The 24,656-nt window shown below is 35.8% G+C and overlaps 1 protein-coding gene across 8 annotated transcripts; it reads left to right on the top strand.

Annotated features, from left to right (window-relative positions):
* Positions 1-968: 968 nt before the first annotated feature.
* On the top strand, positions 969-24,513 carry LOC129372749 (synaptotagmin-2). 8 transcript variants are annotated; one of them, XM_055050223.1, is made up of 10 exons: positions 969-1,146; positions 1,311-1,355; positions 14,356-14,587; positions 14,667-14,827; positions 17,381-17,518; positions 17,748-17,915; positions 18,546-18,713; positions 19,594-19,711; positions 20,004-20,137; positions 21,208-24,513. In XM_055050223.1, the coding sequence occupies exons 3-10, from the start codon at positions 14,383-14,385 to the stop codon at positions 21,421-21,423; spliced, it is 1,308 nt and encodes a 435-aa protein (XP_054906198.1). In that variant the 5' UTR covers positions 969-1,146; positions 1,311-1,355; positions 14,356-14,382; the 3' UTR covers positions 21,424-24,513. The 8 variants fall into 8 exon arrangements, with proteins under 8 accessions (XP_054906198.1, XP_054906197.1, XP_054906196.1 ...); XM_055050222.1 differs by having other exon boundaries at positions 1,256-1,355; XM_055050221.1 differs by having other exon boundaries at positions 969-1,177; positions 1,256-1,355.
* The last annotated feature ends 143 nt before the right edge of the window (positions 24,514-24,656 follow it).

The raw sequence follows: 24,656 nt of genomic DNA, 5'->3' as shown, positions 1-24,656 counted from the left end.
CTTTAAATCAGCTAGACAGGCTGTCACAACCCAGTTTTCATTTTCTTTACATTTGAATAGTTCAAGAGATATGATGATCCAATGTGTGTGATCCATACATATATAATTTGCTTTATATTTTGATAAGTTGTATTAAAATAGCGCTATTAATGCAACATAAGTAACTTGCAATCCTTTTTTTTCCCTTTGAAATATAAAGTACCGGGGTTGTGCAGTTCTCTGCATGTTCTCTGAGCAGGAAGTCAGCTTCATTAATTTCAAATTAAAAAAGGCTTGCTTAAGTGAATTAAATATGGTTTTAAACTGAGAAAATTAAATGTTTTGAACAAAAATAAAACGAAGCAAAACAGATGTTTCTGATGTAACAGACAGAAGCATTTCTCTGCAACCAAACAGAATACTTCAGGGACTTTCAGTTTGTCAATATATATATATTTCTTTCTAATTATTCGGGTTTGGTCATCTGCCTTCAATTTTTTCTACTTTCTAACATGCATTTATGAGATGCATGTTAAATGCCTGTGAACAAGTAAAGGCAACACTACAGTAGCCATGTGTCCTATTGTGGCAGCTGAATAAAAATGATGAAAAAAACAACTTTCCCCTCTGCTGCAGTGAAACCAGTCTGGCATGCAGCTCCTCACGCCTCACTGACTCTAAGGTTCTTGCAGATTCATGGCACCCAGCAGCTAGGAGACTTAAACCAAGCTCCCGGAGAACCACTGCAGGCTGCTGGTTACCATCTCCACCTCTCTTTTCATCACCCATCGATTCTCCTGTCTTTGCTCCTCCCTCATTTTCCTCCTGCATCTAATTCTCAAAGCTCAGCACTCCTCTTCTGTATGTGCTGGAATGAAAAAAAAAAGTGATAGTGTATTGAAGGAAAAGAGGAGGAGCAGGGTTGTTAGTGCGCCAAAGAAAACCTGCCTCCCTCCGTGCCTGGTTGATGACACAGAGTCTTTTTATTGAGTAGCTCCTCAGCCAATCAGGGAGCAGTGCCGGGAAATACAGCAGTGGAACTCCACTGGTCCTGATGCTGGGGATGATTTCAGTGTTTGAACTATGTTAATCTACGTGAGTGTTTCCCATCCTCTCTTTCTCATTTGAGCTAACATCAGCAGCACTCCGAGCCAAGAGATCTTGTTTGTGAGTGTCTCTTTGGATCACTAGACCCCAGGTGACTGTGGGATTTGTCAGAACCGGGGTTTATTGTTACTTTTTTTTTTTTTTTTGATGATTTACACTGCGTTTCCAGGGTGGGAGGATCCTAAAAGCTGACTGTTGGGGTTTTTTGTTTATCTTCTGTCAAGCACACATCCGATCCTGTTTTCTGCTTCCACTACTCACTCCTTACGGTAAGCAGCCTCTTTCTCTGTACAGGGCTGCAGCGTCTATGACTGCAGCTTTCCTGCGTGGCAGGTTGTCACAGAGGCACCTAGCCTCATTACACACATCCTGACTGAATGGGGAAAAAAAAGCTCTGCAGAGAGAAACACAGAGAATAAATGGTCTAGAGGTAATTAGAGCAGATGGTGTTGACATTATATCGGTCCCTTTTATTTTACCGCAGACGGTCCTGCAGTAATATGCCAACTTTTAAAGCCTGCCGGTGAGTCCTGCTGACTGGTGCGTAGCCTCGTAGTACTGCAGTATATTGTTACATAATAAAAACAAGCGTGGATGAGTAAGGGGGTAACATGGGAGGGAACTTGAACCGAAACAAAATATAAAATACTTGTTAGTGGTTGAATATGTCAAAGATGGGCAAAAAATGAAACATTTGAACATTAACCAAATTGAAAGTTGATAAAAACTGTTTAAAATTAATTTTTGTTTGGATATATTTGCCGTGTATCAAGTTTGCAGATGGATGATTTAAGTAATCTTACTATTGCAAGCAGAAAGAGGGGAGGGGAGGCAAATTTGCTGAGGTAGCAAATGTCGTCCACCTCAGTCTGCTGAGCTTTATTAAAGCTCAAGAAAATCTCAGTGGTTCTGTTAAACTGTTTCACTGCAGCCCTTTATCCAAACAAATTAGGAAAGATATTTTATTCCATGACTATACCATCAAGAAAACAGTGTTAGTATTAATTTGTTCTTGATTATTTAATAATATACCCCTTAACAGAGAATCATTCTGTAGCAATGCAGACAAAGATATTATTTTGTCTCCTCCTTCATGTGATAATCTGAAAGGCATAGAGCATCTTTTATTTCTTTAATTTCTAATTCATTTATTTAAAACAAATGAATTAGAAATTCTTTAGAAAAGATCCCTGGTTGAGCATTATTTCCAGCAATAATCAGGTGATGCAGTGTTTTCTCCGTGCTGGGACAATCCATAAAGGGTGATCTAATAAGAACTTCTTTTTGGTTTCAGCTCAGGTTAATTAGAAAGTCAAGGAAACTCCAAAGTATCTTTGTTAACACAAATATACCACTTGATAAATTTAAGGGCTTTGGCAAATGCCTGACAAAGCCAAACAACATTACTTTCAGATTAAAGTATTTCAAGTTGCTGATGGTAAAAGAAATTTTGATAATTTAACCTCAATATACTTACTAACGACTGTCAAAAGTCACCTCAGATTTAATCGATTACGCCGCTAACCCTCATTGTATTTTATTGGGACTTTATGTGACAAAACAACACAAAGTAGCATGTAAAAATAATGCAAAAAACAATGTTTTCTAATTGTTTTCTAATATTTTGTTGAACTTTTTTTAAAGTGTATTGGGTATTAATTTCTACTGTATCAAAACACATTTCAGATGGTATAATAAATCTTTATCAATTTTGGTAGAGAGTAAGATGTGACGTATCCCCACAGCATAATGCTGCCAACACAATGATTCAGCAAAGAAATTCAGTTTTCAGAGTCACATGCAATGTGTGGTTCTTGGCCACACATTGCAAATTGTATGTTGGCAAAAACGTTCAATTGGAGAACCTGTCAATTGTGAGAGTTTTGGAGCTTTTAAATCCACATTATTCTATGTGACCTGTTTGGTCATTTCCTTTGTCACATATGTACTTACATACACAGTTTGTAATCAATAAGATCAGAAACTGCAGGGTTTTAAATGCAATGAGGGGACCATTCTAAAGCCAATCTGTTAAAATAGAACACATTTGTTGGAAACAATTGCAATATACATACATTAATGAGAAACTAGATTTATTAAACAATGGTAAACTTAAACAAGCCATGGCTTCAGTTTTCATGATAATGTTTAATAATAGTTTAATAATAGTTATATCATATATATATTTATAAGACACAACTAATTTCATTCTCTTCTCAAAGATGCCCATAAAACATTGGGTAAAGGTGGTTATTGATTGTTTTCAAAATAAACCTTGTATGAGACTAAACGTAAAATACAAAATCACATTTAAGATTGTGTTGTGTTGCTGAGCTAGCATTTGTCAACACACTGGGCAGAGATTTGTCATCCAGTTTGGCAGGGAGCATTTGCTTTTTTCCTTAACTGCATTTTTTCCAAAGTTTGTTTAAACGTATCAGTGACCTAACAAAAGCTTCTGAACATTTCCTTAAGCAAGGCATTACCTTAATTGCAGAGCCTGTTATTATCGTTTAAGAGATTAAATGTTCAAAAACACCAGTTTACTCCATGTACATAGTACTTTTTTTAATGTTCTCCATTGTATTGCCAGGTCAGTATATGGGGTTTGCATTGTAAAAGAATGCATACTTGGTAATGGTCATATTCTTCTTGCAAAAAACAATGTCAGGAGTATATCTGTTTTTCCAGTAACATTCTGGGTTGGTACTTTCAATAAAAACACAGAGGAATTCGTTGGAATAGCTGTGTCCATTAATTTTTAAATATCTGCTTTTATATCCTCCTTGTAGTGTAGAAGTAGACTGCTGGACAATACCAGAAAACCTGTGTGCTCTCCCTCATCAGACTACAATTCCTCCAACACAGGCATGCCTAATGATATTTTTAAACTTATGTGTTCAATGAAAATGGAATAAAGTAAAATAAAACTAAATATGTTACATTCCAGACATTCCTCCAAGAGATCACTGATGTTATGACATTGTTGTTTTGTGTATCTTATGAGTGGAAAGTAAGTTTGTTCATGCTACCAGCTTTACTTGCATGATGCTTTACAGGTGATCTGTCTGTGTGTCTGTCACACACACACACACATCTAAATGAAGGTTTAAGCTACAATGGTTTTATATATATTTTGTCAATGTATGCACACTTGAGGTTTATCAAACTAAAATGACCGGTGGGATAAGGAGAGCATTTATCAGAAAGGGACCATTGGTTCTCTGGAGGAGCTGCAGGAGGGAGGATCATGTCATGTTGTCATTAAGTGAAAATTGCCCTGATTATCAGAAGAAAAGGCTTTAATACATCCATCTTTGTGAAGCAGCTGATCTATATACTTCTATATGCTTCACTCAGTGGACCTTCAAATAATATTTTAACTTATTGAATGGGTCTGTATAGGCTTTGCTAATGCAAAGAAAAACTGTAAAAATTGAAGTCATGTGAATGTCTGTCTTTTCTGGACTAACTGAATAAGATCTGTCTTATTCAAAATTATAAAAAAGTTGTTATACTCCAGACAAAAATCAAAACTTGAACATTCATCTCTAATTCTCTTTTTGATACCAGTGTTTGAAGCTTCAAACTATTCTTTAGCTGAAAACAACAGCTTATGATTAACTCTCATGAATGAGACTGCAATGACACAACACAATCAAAAATATCACATCTTTGGAGATTTGGTTTGACTGACAAGGTCAAATACACCAAAGTGTTACTTGATATAAGCTATTCAGTTTTGAGGAGCAAAGATTAGGGTTTCAGTCTCACTAAGGTTCATCTACAAAAAGTTGTTACAGAGTCTCTGATCTTACTAAAAAACATTTCGTTTAATTGGCTTAAAAGAACAGCTGAATGTCATCAACATAGAAATTATGTTTCTATGTTGTCATGATGTCATGTTTTTTTTCCAGAAAAGACATTAGTTAGAAGAAAACTCGGACATACGTCTGTAAATTGTAAGTTGAGCTGATCAAAAATACGCCTGTTAAATGTGAAGCATTGTGTAGCTCTACAATACAGCAGCCAGTAGCAGGACAAACCTTATTAAACACACAAAAGACATAATTTAGGATTGGTAGATCATTTTATTTTGCAGGAAGTAAAGATGAAATGTTAGACGGAGTCACTGATTCAAACATCTTCAGAGACTGAGAGAGTGAAGAGCCAGAAACAAAGTTGTGACATATTGATGGACAAATGTGTCTTATGACATTATTGACCTCTGTCAAGAAAAAAAAGGATAAAGTCAATACTATCATCTGTAAAGGACTCTTCAGTCTATTCTAAAGAATGTTTTGCATTTCAAGATGACTTGCGCTCCTGTAGAGTGATGGACATTGATTTATCGACATTTATCTCATTATACATACTTGCACATTATGTACAAAGATCAGATGGTTTTGCACCTATACACTGACTACCTAAGAAACAAAGAAGTCATTAAATATTTTACAAATGCTGAGGAAAGCCTGCAGAATTGATTAAGTTGGTCTTTGTGTTCTTGTTCCAGTGAAATCAGTACAGCTCATTACTCTGAGGGATTGGAGTAAAGGAGATTTCTGTTTATGACTGGTGTTAGAGAAGCATTGTCAATACCTGTGGCTCCAGTGATGAATCCTTTCTGAACTTAATTCACTATTTGTGCAACACAAAGAGTCATAAAAGTTTGATCAAGTCTGAGCTTTTTGTGGTCAGCTGGGGGACGGTTAATATGCCAGAAGGACAGATAATTAAAATGCAGCAGCAAAGTCTACAACCCTACCCTTTACACGAGAGAGGGATATACAACAATGGAAAACAATCAGTAGTCGTGATGTAGAATATGTTTTTCATGGATCTTGAGTTTAAAACTCAAAGTAGTAAAATTACCAATATCAATAATACAAGGATGTAATTTTCTGACTTTAGGATGCTTACTGTTTTTGAATCTTCCTACAACAGACAAAATGTAACTAGATGCTGCAAATATTTAGGTGTTTTTAAAGACTACAACTCCCTGGGAAGTTGTACATATTTAAAAAAACAAAAAACAAATGGTGATGAAATGGATGAGCTGGAAACAGAGTTTACTTTTCAACCTCATACTCTGACCACTGTAAATACATTTCTGTTTGAATATCAACTTCATATATTTAAGATATTTTTCAAGCTCACTGTGCTTGAATAGGGGCTGTTTAAGTCTAAACTCAACAATATTTTAAGGAAAAAGATCAATATTTGTTAGGAGATCAATTCAGAGTGCTTCAGGGACAAATTAATATCCTTGAGTACTAGATTGAATCTTACCCATCAGCAGTTAGTTGGATTGTGAATGTAAATTTTTGCATGGGTTTTTAAATTATAATGGCATAAAACAAATGAGAAGCATAAGCCAAATTCTGAATAAATGACTAAAGGAGGTACTATTTTTCTAATTTTCTGTGGTCGCCGGTCAGGTTGTAGTTTGAGCTTGTTTGAATTCTGAATAAGAATGCTACAACTAGCTACATGTTAGATCTCAGCTCATAAGATATACATTGTCCATACCTGCTGCTCGGTTTTCTTGTGTGTGTTGACCTATTGCATTTAGCCAGTGCACCACATCCGCACCGTGACAGTTTTCAGGACATAATGGTTTTTTTCCCTTCCAAGAAGAAGTCAAAATATCTAAGTTCAGAGTAAGAAAAAAACACACACAAAAGTTCATTTGATACATTTTATTTATACCTGGAATAAAAATTTTTATTTAGCACCTGGAAATCAGGAATAAATCATAATTATCTTAAAAGGCTATTGATCTGTGTTAGTAAATCTGTACACATGTAACACCTAAGACTGGGTTTACATTTACCTTCCTTTCTGCTCATTTTTTTCTATTTTTTGTTTGGTTTTTAAAAGAAAATTTTATTATCCAAGGCCTTTTATTGATAGTTTCTCATGGATTATAAGACACATAATAAAAAATCTGCTTCTGAAAGTTTCATGAATACAATCAGTAGTGATCATGTAGCTTGCTCAAGTAGTAATCTTAAAAAGTTTCAAGTTTTGTCAACATAGTGATGAATGCTATTAAAAAAAATCAAAAAGCAAAGAACAAAAAAAAATCACACACATAGTACTTTTCGTAACAGTCTCCAAAGTGAATTCAAAACAATCCAGTTAAATTCTGAAATCAATTTATATAAAGCCAACAGTAACCATGTGATGCTTCCTACTTACTACTGCAGTGATGACTGACCAGTGAATGGATGCTGACTTCATCATGTGTGAAAGTGTGTGTGGGTTATGTGATGAAAATAAGACAATTTGACAGTGAAATCTAGACAGAAATAAACAAAATGACAAAGGAACACAAAGACATTAGACTTGAATTTAGAAGTTTGAGGGACTGACCTTTGGAAAACCTCCCTTGCAGCTTTCTATTTCTCTGATACTCCCCTGCATTGCAGCACTCCCTGCAGGAGCTGTGAGAGGTGCAGTATTTTCCACATGCCTTTCTGCTGCCTCAGAGGAGACAAGTCTTCTCAGCCCAAACATTCCTGCACCACTCAGCACAGGTGCTTGCTGGCAGTAGTTTTTTTGCATGTAGTTATGTCTGCGGATTTGTCATGCAGAGCTTGGAGAGTGGCTATGTGGTATCTGTGAACAGCATCTGATTCCGCTATGATGTCAACTCCTGCCCTATTAGCGCAAATTGGGTACAGGCATAAATGGAACTTGCAACTGAATTATGTAACTTTATGAAGTCGGGTTGTGTTTCCTGCACAGACAAAATTACTTTTCATTTGGAATCTTCCGTTACATTTCTTGTTGATTCATAACTGAATCTGTTACTACTTGTTTGATGCTCGCTGAAGTACAAAAGTGATTTTTTTTAACACAATGGTGCTAAGTGTGTTTGTAATTCAAAAACAAACCGGGGAGAAAACATATATGATAAATGTCTTCAACTTTGCTCTTCCCTCAAGACAAATAAATAAATAAATAAATCCTGCTCTGTGATGCAGCAGTTTTATTTGAGATTAATGCCCTCTTCTGGCAGAAAGGGAATATTACATCATAACCTGAGATGGTACATGCCGCCTTATGCAGGCGTCCACCAGCTGTCAGCTCAGCTTGTGCACACTCCGTGGTATTTCCCCAAAGAGAGCAGAGATAGAGAGGTTTTCAGACAAGCAGGATAAAAGCATGAATGCTAGAAAATAATGTTCAAAGTAACTGCTGTTAAGACATGTCTATAGATGCACCTGAGCCAACCAGAGCCAGTTTTCTTTGATTGCCTCTGACCCACAGATCAGGGGCTAAATATAAATGTATTTCTTAATAATTAAGAATTGCATTAGAATTAATTTGGATTTTATTTATTTTTTAAAGCTAGTACCTCCATCTAATCGTCATCTAATCTATCTAATCTAATCCAATCCTCTATCTAATCTAAGATAATTCAAAATCAAATCGGCAGACTTAAAAGGAAACATCAAGCCAGTACTCCAAGCCAGGGAAAAATAGACAAGTGCATGACTGAGCATGATGGATGTTAAACATCTATTTTTGAGGCTGAAAACAAATGAATATAGTCAATAATTTGCCACAGTCAAATTTAATTTCAATTTTTAACTTTTGCACAGATAGTTTATAAAATTGTGGGTCACAAATGATGCTTCACAAATTACTTGTTTCATCTGAACATTGGCTGCTCAATTTAGCTTAAATTGCAATTTCTTTGATTGACTAACTGGAAACTTTCCATGTCTTGCCTTTCAGCTGTTTTGCATCATGACACAGAGATGTCTCTGTGGAGAGTTAAAACACATTCCTAAGACCAGTTGTTACAATCCAGTTAATTACATCAGCTTAATGTAATGTCTTTAGTAGGGCTGGTGTTGCACAGTCTGTAGGCCTTCAGAGTTCATCAGAGTTCCAGGTGGATATTTTGCTTGTTTTCTTTGCTCATTTCTGTAAACTGTAGCCATGCTCAGATGCCCCTCACCCCAGGGCTTGAGCTTATTGATCTCTTACAACTGCCCTCCAATCCCAGACAAAATGGTATACTGCAATCAGCTGTGTGAGCAGCATCACAAATGAGGCTTGGGGAAAGCAGAGATGGATGGGGAGAAAGAGGTAAAGAGGTTGTGTGCATAAGTACATTGAGGCTAAATAAGAGTAGAAGTGGGGAGGTGTGTGACAGGAGGGAGGAATATGGGGGAGATTGTGAGCATTGGACAGAGGAGGAGGAGGAGGAAGAGGAGGAGGTGTGTTGCTGCAGTGGAGAGAAGTGAGAGGAGAATGCAGTCTCTGTTAATGGGAGAGATCAGACTATGTTACCACAGCTCTGAGGAACTGGATCCCAAACACTCATTGCCACTTCACAAGGGGAATACCTCATCTAACTGGTGAGTTGTCTTTTGATCAGCACTGTTCACTCGATTTGATTTAATACGGAAGCAACGCGTGACATGAATGTGATCAGTGTAGGAAATAGTTTATGTGATTCAAAAGTATTCCTGTATGACTGCTTTTGCTGTACTTGAGCATTTTTATCAATGACGATGTGGCACAGCGTTTTCTCTCCTCCACTGAGTGACGCTGACTTGTGATCACAGACAGTGAAAACATAGGAAGGTATAGAGTGAGTTACAATAAAAGAGTAGGTCCAAAGCAAATAAAAAAGGATATAACTTCTCATGATGTATGCTTTTTGCAATCACATTTTTAAAAGCTTGTGACTTAAGTGATAGAATATCTCTGGTTTTCCTTGCTTGTTTACTAAATGTCAGAGGCGATGTTTTTATGGTGGATGTTGTCAAGAAAATCCGAGATCATCCCACTTCCCCATGCTGGAGATTTTAGCTAACAGTAACAACAAATAAAGTTACCTTTAAAATTACTTCGTCCGTCTCTCTCAAAGGTTCCCTTTTTAGTTCTTAGTATCAGCATTAGGGAAAGATAGGCTATGATTGATTTTACTTATTTGATTATTTCTGCTATTTAATTAAGCTGTACTGACCCTTGCAAAATTGCTTTACTAATAAAATATTTAGTATAAAGAAAATCTAAAAGATGTTATGGACATTCAATTAATGAGTCACCTCAAAGTTCTTTGATGGTAGTAAAATAGCGTTGATGTTTGATTCTGGGGAAGAAAAGTGGGTAATGTTTTATAGGTTGCTTTAGCCCAAATTTAAAACAACATCCTTGGGACTCGCCTGAGTCACTAAAACCAACCTGATTCAGAAACAAGTGCAAGTTATAAAAAAAGAGAAGGAGCGACCGTTAAAACAGATGTCCTCTGTGAAACTAGTTGACTGTAGGCTGCTCAGTCTGGCAAATTCACAGGGGGAAGAAGGGTGAGACATCTGGATGTAGATCGTAGAAATCAGACGAATCCTTTCTTGAAACCAGCTTAAAAAGAGTTTACTTCAGTTCTGGATAGGGTAAATCCCAGTAGATTTGGGAAACTCAATTGACCCGTTAGATGGAGAGCCGGTAGCACATCTCCCCTCTCAGAAGAGGAAGTAGTGACTGAGAGAGTAGACAGTGAAAGAAGGGGCGCGGTGTCGCGGCAACGACAATGTACACTGAAGATGCAAAATATGTTTCGAAAGAAGCTGGTTTGAATCTGGAACTTCATTCATAACCTTGAGACAAAACAGCTTAGAGACAGAACTCTGCATTCATATCATCTCAGTGCCCACTGCTTGAGCTCTGATTTGTGTTCTGGCCTTAATCCAGGTGGTTATTTGACAGGCTGGTCACCTCAGCTATAGGCAGATTGTGAGCAATTCTGGGTTGCTGATGGAAACTGTCAGGATTGCTTAGCAACAATGATCTGTGAGCCCAAATCACATGTCCATACTGTACAGAAAACAAAAATGAATTATAGAATGATTCATCCATTGTTGTGAGAGATACTTTACACAGAAATACACATTTTGGGAATGCAATACCTATTGATTCAAGGCCAGTAAAGCGATAAAGCGGAAGCACCATTGTGATTGTTTTTAGCATACAGATGGTTCACTTTATGTTGTTGATTTGATGTCCTCCTAAACCACACTGCTTCTGTCAACTCTCATTAACTTAAATGATGCACTATGAGAATAGAACATAAATGAATGCATAATAGAAATAACCTTTTGCTGTCCCACAGTGGGGAAATTCAGAAAAGTGGCTAGGTAATTTGAATCACAAGAAAGTTAGAGTACTTACTTTCTATATGTCATTAAATGAGCAGAAAACTTTCCTTTGATGTAATGAAAACTATTTCTGGTAGATTGAATCTTTCTAAGAGTTTAAAGTGATTGGGCTTTGTTGTCACCGCCTTTGAACACATTCAACCCCATGTGATCAAATTCTAACACAAGTCAGAAGTTGTGTTATTTTTTTTTCAATTTTGTCTTTTTTCCATTTCATTACACCTTATCTGTCAAGAAATGTTTGATCACAATCATGATTTTATGTTATCGTCTAATTGTCAATTCCATTTATTGATTACATTGTTTTTGATTTGTCACTTACTCATGCGTTGTTTATTTTCCCTCATGATCATTTAACCTTATGTTTCCACGCAGTCAGTCTTGGCAGCAAGACATTTGCTGGATAAAGTGAAACCGAGATGAAGAACTGCCTTTGCCAGGTGTTTTTGCAATTCTGCAAGACACCCACTTTCCATTATTGTACAGGCATAGACAATGTATTTAACAAGATCATTTCCTTCATTTGTCAGAGAATGTTCTGACCTATGAACTTTGTAGCTCATTGCATTTTCTCCTTGCTGCCAAGTAACTAAAAAATCTAAAAGAAACTGTCGCTCTTGTGATTTTTGTCTCGTTTTCTGGTTGTTGTTTTTTTTTAGTGAACAGATTTTCATGGCATTATTAAATACATTTACTTTTACAATCATATGAATTTAAATAATTATTGATCATTATTAGAAAACAAAACAAAGAACTCATTTTCTTGCTTGCTTGAATACTCATTATTTTAAAATAGTTGCAATTTACCTCTGGGCAGTTTTGCTCAAGAATAAATTGTCAGTTATTCTTCACTGCTTGGTTGGGCTTGTGGTGAGCACGAATGCTGAAAAGTGGCATCCACATGATATTGTTCAGACAATCTGCAGTATGTATCATACTACAGTGAAATAAGGGCATTTCTCAATAGTAGTTAAAAGGCCATTTCATTTGAGATTGACCACCAAAAAAGAAACAACTCCTTAGTTTGCACCAAGTACTTCCTCTTGATTATCTTCATTACCTCCAGTTTTAATTAAAGAACCATGATGCAGCAAGATACTCTGTTATCTGCAGCTGTATTTTTGCAGTGCAACTAAACAATGATTCTCAATTAGACAGCAGAACCCTGGCATCTTCAGACTCAGCAGCACGTTTAGTAGAGTATCACTGTCACAAACTGGCATGCCAAAAGAGAATTAATTTTAATGGAAGACTTACTAGAGGCTGGAAGGAAAGTTAATTTTGTCAGTTTTTAGGTTGTCCCAGTAAGACCAATCAGATTTTGTCATTTTGCAACACAATCATGTACATTTTTATATTAATTTGTCACACACTTCTTTCAAGAGAAGCCCCACTTTAGTGTGTGCTCACCCATCCATCACCAGCTGGTTACTTCATTGTGGAGTCTTTAAAATTTTAAAAATGTTTCTGTATTTAGGGTCAAAATATTCTGATATGCTGTTGGACATAAAACTAATCAGAACTGAACAGTTTGCAAGCAATAAAACTGATACAGATATTTCCATGCGATAAAGGTTTCTCCCTAAAACTAAACACAAAACTGAATTATATTTTAGTACAAGATAAAATCTGTACATTAACTCAAAGACAAGTGTGATGGATATTTAACCACATAGAAATTAGAAATTGTTGACACCATTAGCAAGTCCTTAGATTTAGCATAACAGGAATGTCTTCACTTTGTTCCTCCTCAGAAAATCAAGTATTTAGTTTTCAAATCAAGAACATAATAAAGTCAAAACGTCTTTAAATTCTGTGGCTTTAAAGAAAAAAAATTGAGCATTGTTTTTATGCAGTGAAATAACATTTCGTTGGCTGTTTCAAGGAAAATCTGCTGTTTTTCAGTTTATTGATTTGGTTTCTTTTCCAGACCCTCTTCTGATGTTTTTTTTTTAAATAAAAAAATATTATGTGGTGACAAACCTGCCAACATAATTTAAATTGAACTAAAAAATTGAATGCAAAAGGTATCACAAAATGTAGAAACTGAACCAAACAATAAAATCACAATTTAAGGTAAAGTTTTTCATTTTCATTTTTAATATGTAACTCTATACCCACCACATGTCACTGATTTACACATGTATCCTCAGTAAAATAAATCCACATGCTTTACATTGCTTCTATAGTTAAGTTTGAGTCACAACTAAAAGCAAGATAAGATAAAGTGGCCCAAGAAAAACAGAAAAAAGAAAACAGCTGGGTTTCAGTCTGCCATCCATTGGGATGGAGAAAATGCTGTTTGATTCACTCTCTGAGATTTAAAGTTGATTTATTTAGAAATTTTCATTCTTGAGAATAGTATATAGTAGGGGTTTTCAAATCCAGACATCTTGTAACGTTTACATGTGTTCCTGGTTGATTACACTTGAATGAATGGCTGGATCACTTTCCAGAGTTCTCATTATTTGAATCAGGTGTGTTGAAGCAGAAACATGTATAAAAGTTGTTTGACATCAGATCTCAAAGCCTGCATTGCAAGACCTCTCTGTTATGCAATATAGTTATGTGATTGTGCATGTGTGCATTGTGGTTTTCTGATAAGTATAGATGTAACTGCTTTCTTTTTTCATTTTCTTTTTTTTTTTTTTGTTTTTTTGCAAGTGACAATCTCTTAAAATTGAATCATTTATGGCACTGTAATTTTTTAAATAGCAGAATAATTATTTTACATGCTGGAGCTAAGATTAACATTCCTGGTTCAGCTATGGATAGGACTCATGTGGAACACGGAAGACTAATGCAGGGAGGGGTGTTAAATTGGCTCTAGAAATTGAAAAGACAAAACAAAATCAGTGAAATTTTTTGTGACAGTTGTTATCATGTTGGATAAAAACAATGTGTGCTACAGTTCTTTGACTTGTTCCCTGTATTCAGATTCATCATAGCCTTCCTTTCCAATGCAAAAGTTGGAACCTGTTCAATACAAACAAGTGCATTTATTTTCTCAAAAGTATAGAAAATACACCTTTAATCCTTTTGCCATTGTGTACAAAAATGATTAATTTGCTTATTGTATGTGTTTCAGGGACACAAAAGCCCCTAGTATTTCACAATGAAGTTCAACTTGTTCAGAAAGCCTCAGGCCGTTGCCGCTGAGGAGTCGACAAGTCCCACCACTGTGACAATGGCTCCTTCCCCGGTCTCAGTCTCCACCTCTGCACCAGATACGTCAGGCTCCAACAACACAGAGATCAGCAAGAATGACATGTTTGAGGAGATTAAAAGCAAATTCTTAAATGAAATTGATAAAATCCCACGTAAGTCACACTACAGAGGCATAAAAGTATGAAAATTTACAATATAATTCTAATTTTGCACCTTTGCTTTTTAAACCAGTTCCTCCATGGGCTTTGATTGCTATCGCTGTGGTGGCGGCATTGCTAGTCCTCACTTGTTGTTTCTGCATAATCAAAAAATGCTGCTGCAAGAAGAAGAAGAACAAGAAAGGAAAGAAGGGCAAGGACGGCTTTAACATGAAGAATATGCAGGGTGGTGAGGTATGACGGATCGAGCTCCCTGGACCCCTGAAAGTCAGGGTAGCATTGATTTGGGATCTTCCTTCTTTCTTATCCATTTCACTTTATTAACTTTACTCTTGTAAATTCTGAATTTTATGGCACGGAATAAGACTGGCTAACTCCGTTTGATTTTTCACCGGCAGCTCTTTTAAGCCAGGCAGTAGAGGACACAAGGAGAGCTCTCGTCCCCTCCGTTTAATTGATGTTGTGTTGTTGTTTTATAATGTGACGTACTCCATTGTGACCTCATGATGAAAAATGACACACGTTATTTATAGACAGTAAGGAATAGGGGATACCATGTGGAGAAATTTGGTTTGGCTTATAAAAATAATTCCTTAACTTAAAAAGAGGACAAATGAGTTTATACCACCAGTTCTTTGTGATCCATTTACTTTGATTTAGCAGTCAGATTTGTCTACAGTTCTTATATCAAGTGTGTCATTTCTCCTTCTAATTGTGGTTGTGGTGGTCTTGATTGCCTCTTTCTTTGTTGTGTGTTTGGTGTCTTGTGAGTTGAATCTCTTCCTCTCTCTGCTCTCCTCCTTTTTTTCCGCTTTGTGTCTGTCTTATGTGTGCCTCGTGTTTCTTGACTGTGGTGGACCCCTGCTCTACGGTAGGTGGATAGCTCGTGTTGATACCTCCTGCCTCAAGGGCGGAGGTGGGTTTCATGGAATGAAAGTCGTAGCTTCCTTTGCTGCCGTTGTCTCCCTCTTTTTGTTGTGTTAATTCTGTTATGATAGCCTGAGAATGTAATGATGGGAAAGCTATGATGCCCTCCATAAACCCAGGAGAGGAGAGTCTAACCATCTTACACATTGTTCGTTGGACAATGTAACTGTAACTCACAAAGTGACGTTCAAGACACCGTTAACACTATTAATCCGTGCATGTGATGAAGGGCATGGTTGGTTGTTTGGGAGACATGGAAATGGTGCTGATGAAACTGCATGACAAGCTATTCAAAAAAACCTTTGATTCTGATTCTCATAGAGATAGGAGGATGTGAAGACATCTAATGGTCACTTTGACAAGAATGCTTTTAATCGGTCACAAAAATAACTTTGCAGCAACATTTTTTTAGCAGTTTATTGTGATAAAGATGAGGCATTTTTAGCCACATGAGTAATGAGTTAAAAAAGAACTAACAGTGCTTCGAGCTTGGTACATTTTCTAAATCTTGAATGAATGAGAGGAATATAATCCTGCCTTATTTCAGGTCCTAAAAATCTTCAATTTGTCTGAGAGGATGTTTTTCACTTTTACATTTCTAGAAACCATGAACATGTATAGAGTCTTTATTTTTCTTATTTACAGTGGATTTCAGTCTTTCACTTAAGTTAATACCTTCAATAATACTAACCATAGTCTGTGTCACCTATGTTTAACTTCCATCTTTTTAAGGAAGTTAAACATGGAATGTTATGTTTAACTGTTTAACTGTTTTGGAGGTTTTCTAGTTGACTGCTTTCCATATATGGAATTATAAAATGATTTATTTACCACACGTAGAAGATGCTATGACCTGTTTTTGTTAATCTGACCGTGTCATTCACTTTCACCACAACAGTTAACTAAATGGCTGAAGTTTAAATAAAATAGATTTTATTCAAAATATTTCGTAATATTTCTCACTCCTATTGTAATATGTCCATCTGTGTGATTTTATCTATCCGAGATAGGATAAAGACCGGGAGTCTATTACATTTTCACTGATAAAACCTGAAAAGTCTTTTAATTACTAAAACCATTTAATCTTTGCCATGAGAACATTTTCTGAAACTTGTGTGATTCAGAATTAACTAGAATAGCATATTCAGGTTTCTAAAGACATGTTCAGTGCATATTTGAGTCTCTAAGCTTAACTGTCAGGTAACACTAATCCAGTCACAATACAGTCACAATATTTGTGATTAAGACAACATGTGTACATGGTTTCTAGAAACTGGCTGCTATACATCTTTTTTTAAAAGTTTAGCATATGGAATATAAAGCTCAAATTATCCTGTTTGCCTTTATACATGCACTGGTAATGCTGTTGTAAGCTAGTTCCTTTGGGGTTTATTTAAAAGTGCTTCACCCTGTTCATCTGGTAATATCTAAAATGTTACAAACTGGAGAACTCTATTTTTCTGAGTTGAGTGAAAGGTTGTGGCACTTTTTTTTAACCCCCTTAGTGGCACTAGCATGCAAAACCTCCACTGACTCTGGCTGTCACTATCCTGCCCAAGCATGTCAAAAGAGTTACCCACTGGACCAAAAACACTGGGAGGATGAGGAGTGAAGGACTAACAAATAGACACACATTTGTAATCAACAAAAAAAATGTTCCACTTTGAAACTATAAGTCCTTTGTTTTGATCATGAGGACTTGTGCAGGTAAGTCCTAACCAAAACATGTATCTCCCATGTAAAAACTCCTGAAGCTCCAGTGTCTGTGGCATGCTGATGGTTATGGGGAATCCCTGTGTTGCAAATCTGAGTTTAATAGTGTTTCATTCAGTGTTTTATCTTGTCACCTTCACACAATAGAAACAACAGGACGATGATGATGAAGAAGAAGAAGGAGATGCTGGAATGACAGAGGAGGAGAAAGAGGAGGAAGAGAAAGAGCAAGAGAAACTGGGGAAACTCCAGTACTCCATAGATTATGACTTTGAGAACACTAAAGTATGTGGTTGTCTCTTTTGAATTCACTATGCAATCTAAGAACAGACAAATAATTTTTCAGTAGTTTTTCTGTGTTCACATTTAATGAAGATCTACATTAGAGGAATAACTATATCATGTTACAGATTCATAAAGGGTCAATGACATACAAAAACAGTTGAGTTACAACAAAAAAGAAGAAAAACAACAGCTCTGTGTCCATCACTTCTCTTCTTTGTGTCGTGAACAGCTGACAGTTGGCATTCTTCAAGCTGCAGATCTCATGTCAATGGACTCCGGTGGAACGTCTGATCCTTACGTCAGGGTCCTTCTCTTCCCTGACAAGAAGAAGAAGTTTGACACAAAGGTGCACAAGAAAACTCTGAATCCTGTCTTCAATGAGACATTTGTTTTCAAGGTAAGCTTTCTATGGTTTGATAACATGCAACAGCAAGAAGACAGTGTCTGAGTTTAGTGAGTTAGTATTTTTATACAGAAGCTGTCTCGCCAAACTGTCCTCTCATTATCAGAAATGCCCTTAGATCCCTGAGCCCGTTTCAGTTTTCTACTAACGATTCCTGCAGTGTAGCATTAGGACATGCTGGCAGCTGAACCAATTTGCAAATCCAAAATAAATAAAAGCACAGCTAGAATCAAAATGCTCTGTCTTTCAGGGGCAAAAAACAAAATGACCAGTGGCACAATTTTTGTTTTTCTGTGAGAACTTTAGAGAGACAAAATATTTCACTTTATGTACATAAAACTGCTACAGTACTATGTATGTGCACAATTTTTTTCTCCTCATATTATTTTTATGTAATGTATTTTCACTAAGTACATTTGAGAATGCCATTACTTATTCTGTACTAAGTCATTTGTTACATTTTATGTGTATTTTCAGTTTTCTTAATTGATTGTTTTAGTCACATGACATTTGGTAAAGTAAACATAGTATGAATTTTGACCACATTAACATATATTTCTTGAATTCTGCAGGAAAAAAAGGTGAGATAATCACTTTGAAACCTACACTGTTTCTTTTACTCAGGTGCCCTATGAGGAACTGGGTGGTAAAACCTTGATGATGTCAGTGTACGACTATGACAGATTTTCCAAGCATGACGTCATTGGGGAAGTGAAGTTGCCCATGAATACCATTGACCTCGGACGTCCTATTGAAGAATGGCGGGACCTTGAGAGCGCCGACCAAGAGGAGGTGGGTTTCTGGATATTAAACTTTTACAAGAGACTTTTTCAATATCATTATATATTTTGCTTTCAATAATCATCTAAAATGTAAATATATGAAACAGAATGCTTCTGTTAATGCCGGTATTAGGAACAATTTCCAAAATGTTTATGCAAAGAAAATAACCTTCTCCATTATACCATAAATGTTTTAAATTAGGTGGCATTTGAGTCTATCTTCTTTGAATCTTTATGTGCAAATATGCAACAAAAACCCACTGGTGTTACAAAAACAGATGTACAGTCAGTGGTGAAAGCTCCACACAGCAGAACATTTATGATGCACTTTAGCAGCTTATTTGAATTTAATTGTTAAAGAGAGTTTATTTTAGAAAATATTCGTCTTACAATTAACCCAACCGTGGGGAATGTTTTTTATTTAATAGCATACTAACATATTGTATTTTGTATTAAGTCTTAGCCTGGCAACCTACAGTTTTAGAATACTTATATCTTAATAATAGCCTGAACATTCAAATTAAACAAAAACCCAAAAAGATCAAACTTAAGCTACAATAGCAGGAAAGAAATTTAAGAACGATAAATATACGTTAAAAGTTTGGGACGGCGACAAAGTACAACAAGAAGAGTTTGCGTTATAAAATAATATAGGAAGTAAATTTCACCAGATAACAAACTATGGGGAAAACTAAATTAAATGCAAAAATTTAACTACACAAGTAAAGAGAAATTTGAGCAGGACATAATATCAGTTCAAAAGTCAAAAGAAAATCCAGATACGAGAGATACAGTTATATTTAAATGAGCTTGTTATAAACTTGCAGTTTGTAGTTTTCTGATGCATGTGTCTGCTTGTCATTATTCTTTTCTTGTCGATGGCTGTTCAGCCTGAGAAACTTGGAGACATCTGCATCTCCCTTCGTTACGTCCCCACTGCTGGAAAACTTACCGTCTGCATCCTGGAGGCAAAGAATCTGAAGAAGATGGATGCCTGTGGCTTGTCTGGTAAATCTATTTTTGGATTACTGCAAATTACTGGGAATGACACAGATTGATTAGAGTGATGTTTTTGCAGATGTTTTCCCTCTTTAAATAGGACACAAATATTTGTGGATCTTGACCTCATAGGATCTTGACCTATGATTTTGAAAATCTGTAACTTTTTTTCTTTTTAAGTAGTTTAAACATAAATTTAAAAGTATATTAGTTCACAATAAAAATACTCTGTGATATTACAACAATATTTCTTTTCAGTAAGTTGGAAATAATTATCTCCTTTACCTGATCTGCTGTCCAGATCCCTATGTGAAAATCCAGCTATTGCAGGGAGGAAAGCGTCTTAAGAAAAAGAAGACAACTGTGAAGAAGAACACCCTGAATCCATATTACAATGAATCATTCAGCTTTGAAATCCCACTGGAACAGATGCAGGTATAGTTAAACTCAAATATAATATTCTGAATTCATTGAGATACATGTTCTAAAATATATATATTCAATTTCAATTATGTGTTGGCTTCAAGTGAAACATTTGTATTTAGTTCTTTTAATCTAGCTTAACTGTTATGTTATTCACAACAGAGTTTTTGAGTTATTTTTCTTAACTAAAGAGGCTTTTAGATTGTAGTGTCCAAAGTGCCAGGAAACTTCTTTTGATACACAAGCAATATCATATTCAAAAGTCATAAACTGGTTATTAAAGAAAATTGGCCTTCAGCAAGAACAGTTTTATTTCTAAAAGTTTGACTTTGTTCAGTCCAGAGCAAGGCTTATATGCAATGTCTGTCCGAGTGGCAATCTAAATGGATATAAACATTTATAAAGGGGGTCATTATGTATTTTCCAAGTACATGGTGTCATTTTATAGGAAGCTCAAGAAACTATGTTATCTTTAGTTTTTATAAAAATGTTGAATGTTAAAAACAACTTAGAAGATATTTAACTTCACATCATAATCATATCAGTCACCTTGAAATTGGCCTCTGTCTCCTCAAGAACTTCCTGCCCTTTCCAATTCTCCCCATCGTTACAACAAAGCTTCTTCATGTCCTCCCCTTATGGTGTTTACAACCAGTCTTGGCAGTTTTGTAACTTGATAAGCTCAGTAGGTGTGCAGTTCCACCAGGTGTTTGCTAATTGCAGCTTGTCTGGTGGATCAGTATGTAGGAGGCAAAGGGGCTCTGTGGGGATGGAGGTCGGTTGGGGGCTAAAGCACCAAGGCAGAGCTTTGGTTAAATAGGCACTTAGATCAACCCCAAATGGAAGGCATGGAAGGTTCAAGCATTTCTCAAATTATATTATTACATTTTAATGTGATATAATGCTAAAAAAAAAAAAGTACATTTTGCATAATAGTCCCTCTTTAAGTAATCTGGAGTACTCCTTTGAGCTGCAAAATATATAACTAAGAAACACTCAGCCTCAATGCTAAAAGTAAAACAAATAATTAAGTTCAACTACTGTTAAACACATTTTTGTTTCTTCTTTCCCTTCATTCTCAGAAAATCTTGGTGGTTATCACAGTGTTTGATTATGACAAGATAGGTAAGAACGATGCCATTGGGAAGATCTTTGTTGGGAGCAAGGCTACCGGCTTGGGTCTTAAGCACTGGTCAGACATGCTGGCTAATCCACGCCGCCCCATCGCCCAATGGCACCCATTGCAGCCAGAGGAGGATATTGATGGTCAGCTTGCAGCGCTGGCAGCAAAGAAGTAACAAGCCTCATCAACCAGCTATTGCTCTTACTCAGAAAATCATCCCTTCTTTGCATGAATCCTATGACTTATCAAATGGCTACTTGTCATAAATCTTGCTCAGAAAAAAAGAAACATCTTAGGATAACGTCGTATACACAGTTAAGTTGATGGAAACTCTTTTCAAGCATCTAATCTCAGTTTGTGCCAGGAAAATAGTTATGAGTTATTGGGTCAGTAGTTCATGAATGATCAGTTTTTGGTCTTTTTTGATCTAAAGAAGCTGATTTACAGGGTGCTGAAAATGTGTGAAAATAATGTTAAAGACAATGCTGGATAAAAAGCTTTAGTTTAGTTTATGGAGCATGCTTTCCTTACCTCCCCTCTGCTCTGCGCACAGCATACCTAGTATTGTATGTTGCTTATAAGTGTGCTATGCCCTGCATTATTAGAAAGTGTGATAGTGTGGAGCAAAGGGCTGGTTTGCATCCATTATCATTAGTAGATTTATTTAGAATGAATCTGGTTGAGGTCACTGAGTACAGCAACTAGTGCTGCAGTTTCTTTTTGAGATTTTTATGTCAACATTTAATGCCCAAGGAATTTCACCACTCTTAGCAAGAATGACAAGAGAATTGACATTTTTTGCTTGTTTGTTTTGACATGAAGACACATCTATGCATTTAGGATAAACACACAGATGGCAGATCAGATGCAGAATGGGAATATGAGTGTGCCTTCCTGATGAATAAATGTTGAGACATGCGTTGTTTATGTCCTAGAGGCTGAGCCTTATTGAAAAGTTTTGAAGGCGCCATCTGCATTAGGGCTTTAGCTGTGCCGACAATATAGGTATAAAAAATTAGTATTTATTACAGAAGTACAGACACTAGAGAGATTATCACTTATACTCAAATACATTTGGCTTATTTTCAAATGCTGCTTTTGCAAACTTGTTTCATTTTGTCTTCCTTTTTTTGTCTTTGGTTGATGTGTTTTTCATAGAGAAGGGGATTAGAAACATAAAATGTAGCCTCTTTTTTAAATGAATGTGAATTTGTGTGTAAAATTCAACTTTGTAGACTATTAACATGGTAACTGCTGCATCATACAGTGCACATATCTTTGTCGTAAACCAAAAGGAGCTGCAGATTTTAGCATTCCTCATGCTTCACAGCAAATTAAGATGGTCCATCCAAATCTTCATTAACAGTTTATCATAGAGAAGCTAAAGTTTGTGTTAATCTACAAAGGATTGACTCTCCTGACAAAGTACTTCTAATTGTGTGTATTAATCCCTACAAAAACAAATTTTGAAATTTTAAAAATAGTAAATGTTTAATAATAAACTGTTTTACATCACAAAATTTAATAGGTCCAATATCCTCATTTCCTTCACAGCAGAAAATTTGAAGTTGTGCAGTATTAAAAGTATTCTCCTTCAAACAACTGTCTGATATAAATATTTAGAGAGCTGGATAAATGCATCAGAAAAATAGTATATGTTTAGACATAGTAGTTTAATGATTTTAATATTCAATTCCAAAAACACAGTAGGAGAGTTCAGTTGATTTGAACAGTTCATTTAGAATAATTTTGTTTTTATTTTTGATTTATTTAAAATAATATTGCAGAGTGCAATTGAGTCCATCCCCAGTGCTTCCATCTGCTGCAGAAATTCTGCATTGTACCCCGCTGTTAATAGTCTACAGCATGTAATTACAAGATGATGTAAATATTAGCATGTTTTAAAGAGAATCTATAACTATGATGTGTATGTGTGTGTTTGTGTTCAGTGTACTTTTTGATAATAAAATGGAGTAAAAACAACTGTATGCACTGACTGAAAAGTGTATGTATTTTTTTCTCACTGGGACTGAGTGTGTGATTGAATAATCTGATTTATTAGGTTAACAGTGTGTTTGTTTTGTGTAATAATTGTTCAAACTCCCAAAGTTTAAAAATAGATACTGCATGAATGTGTTTGATTTTCATTGTTTCATGTGTGTTAAGATATAATCTGACTGAAAATCAGTTAATGTTCATTTCTAATAGCACTGTGTGTTTGTCACTAAGCAGTAGACTGTATATATTTTAAACCCCTTTGCCCCTGTGTACACCTAAGTGTTTTCATTGTTCATTCCTGCCAAATGAAAGTCAGACAAAAAAAAAGTCTTGTTACTCCTTATCCCACATTAATCTACCTAACCTTCTGTTTTTGTGTTTGAATATTACATAACATTATTCATTTTGTATTCCTAATACAATGTTTGGTTCTGTTAAAGATTATTACATCATATTGGGCTGGCTGTTCTCTTGCTCAGCATGAGTCTTCTCATTTCAAATACCACTCTCTGAATGAAAAGTCTGTTTTCTAAAGGTTTGCAATGAGAAGCGATTGTGTTGTTCCACTTTTGCATGCTTTGATTTGTGTCTCTCCAATTGTTTTCTGTTTTGCTTTTTTTCAAAATTCACTACAGTCTTAGTAATTGAGATATATTTTTAATAACAATTAGACTATCTCTATTCATCTGAGAAACAAAGAGAATGATAAAATATTAATTTGTAAGTTGCTTCTTTGTGAAGAGACAGCTCATTAGAGGCATCTCTAATATGTGTCAACCCTTTTTCTTTCATTTTATCTTGCATTTCTTAATATCAAAATTGTGTAATTAGGTTCCATTGCTCAAAATGCAGACACTGAAATGCAGACAACAAAATCCCATGTCTTCCTGGGCCTCTCAAGCACAGAGCAGGCCCAAACTTTGCAAAATCAACATTCAAAATGCAATACTGCCAACATTCTTTTCAGATTCTACCATCTTCTGTCAGCATAATATCCAACACAGACTTACTATCAAGCATAGACAAGGGGAATGCTTGTCTCTCTCCACTCTTGCTTTGGTCTACTGTAGAAGAGTATTAATAGATGTGCCTTTTTGTGACATGCATGATTTTGTTTAATTGAAAGTCATTTTTGCAGTAAAAGAAAGTCTAAAAGAAATGCGTAAAAATGAATCAACTCAAGTAGATAATAAAACTCAAGGAAGAAAGGACATACCTGTGTGTTGTCAAACTGTAATCACAGCAAATAAAAACGTTTTGTGTATCAGCGTCTTGTGTGGTATGGAGATACATATCAAGAGTGCATTTCAACTCATGGTCAGTAGGTGACAGTGTTGAATAGTTTATCTTTCGCGAACTCAAAGCAGGCAAGCAGCACTTACTGACAAAACAGCCAGTAGATCTCACATT

This window comes from Poeciliopsis prolifica, unplaced genomic scaffold (genome assembly GCF_027474105.1).
Source record: "Poeciliopsis prolifica strain line A6 unplaced genomic scaffold, Auburn_PproV2 SCAFFOLD030, whole genome shotgun sequence".
Classification (NCBI taxonomy): domain Eukaryota; kingdom Metazoa; phylum Chordata; class Actinopteri; order Cyprinodontiformes; family Poeciliidae; genus Poeciliopsis; species Poeciliopsis prolifica.
The sequence above is the reverse complement of the archived record's forward strand: the minus strand, read 5'-3'. Positions and strand labels throughout refer to the sequence as shown.

Excerpts from the sequence above, each read along its gene's own strand:
- LOC129372749 (XM_055050223.1), top strand. The coding sequence starts at position 14,383 with ATGAAGTTCAACTTGTTCAGAAAGCCTCAGGCCGTTGCCGCTGAGGAG. Across the intron at positions 14,828-17,380 it reads AGAATATGCAGGGTGGTGAG|AAACAACAGGACGATGATGA; the intron begins GTATGACGGATC and ends TTCACACAATAG. Across the intron at positions 17,916-18,545 it reads ATGAGACATTTGTTTTCAAG|GTGCCCTATGAGGAACTGGG; the intron begins GTAAGCTTTCTA and ends TCTTTTACTCAG.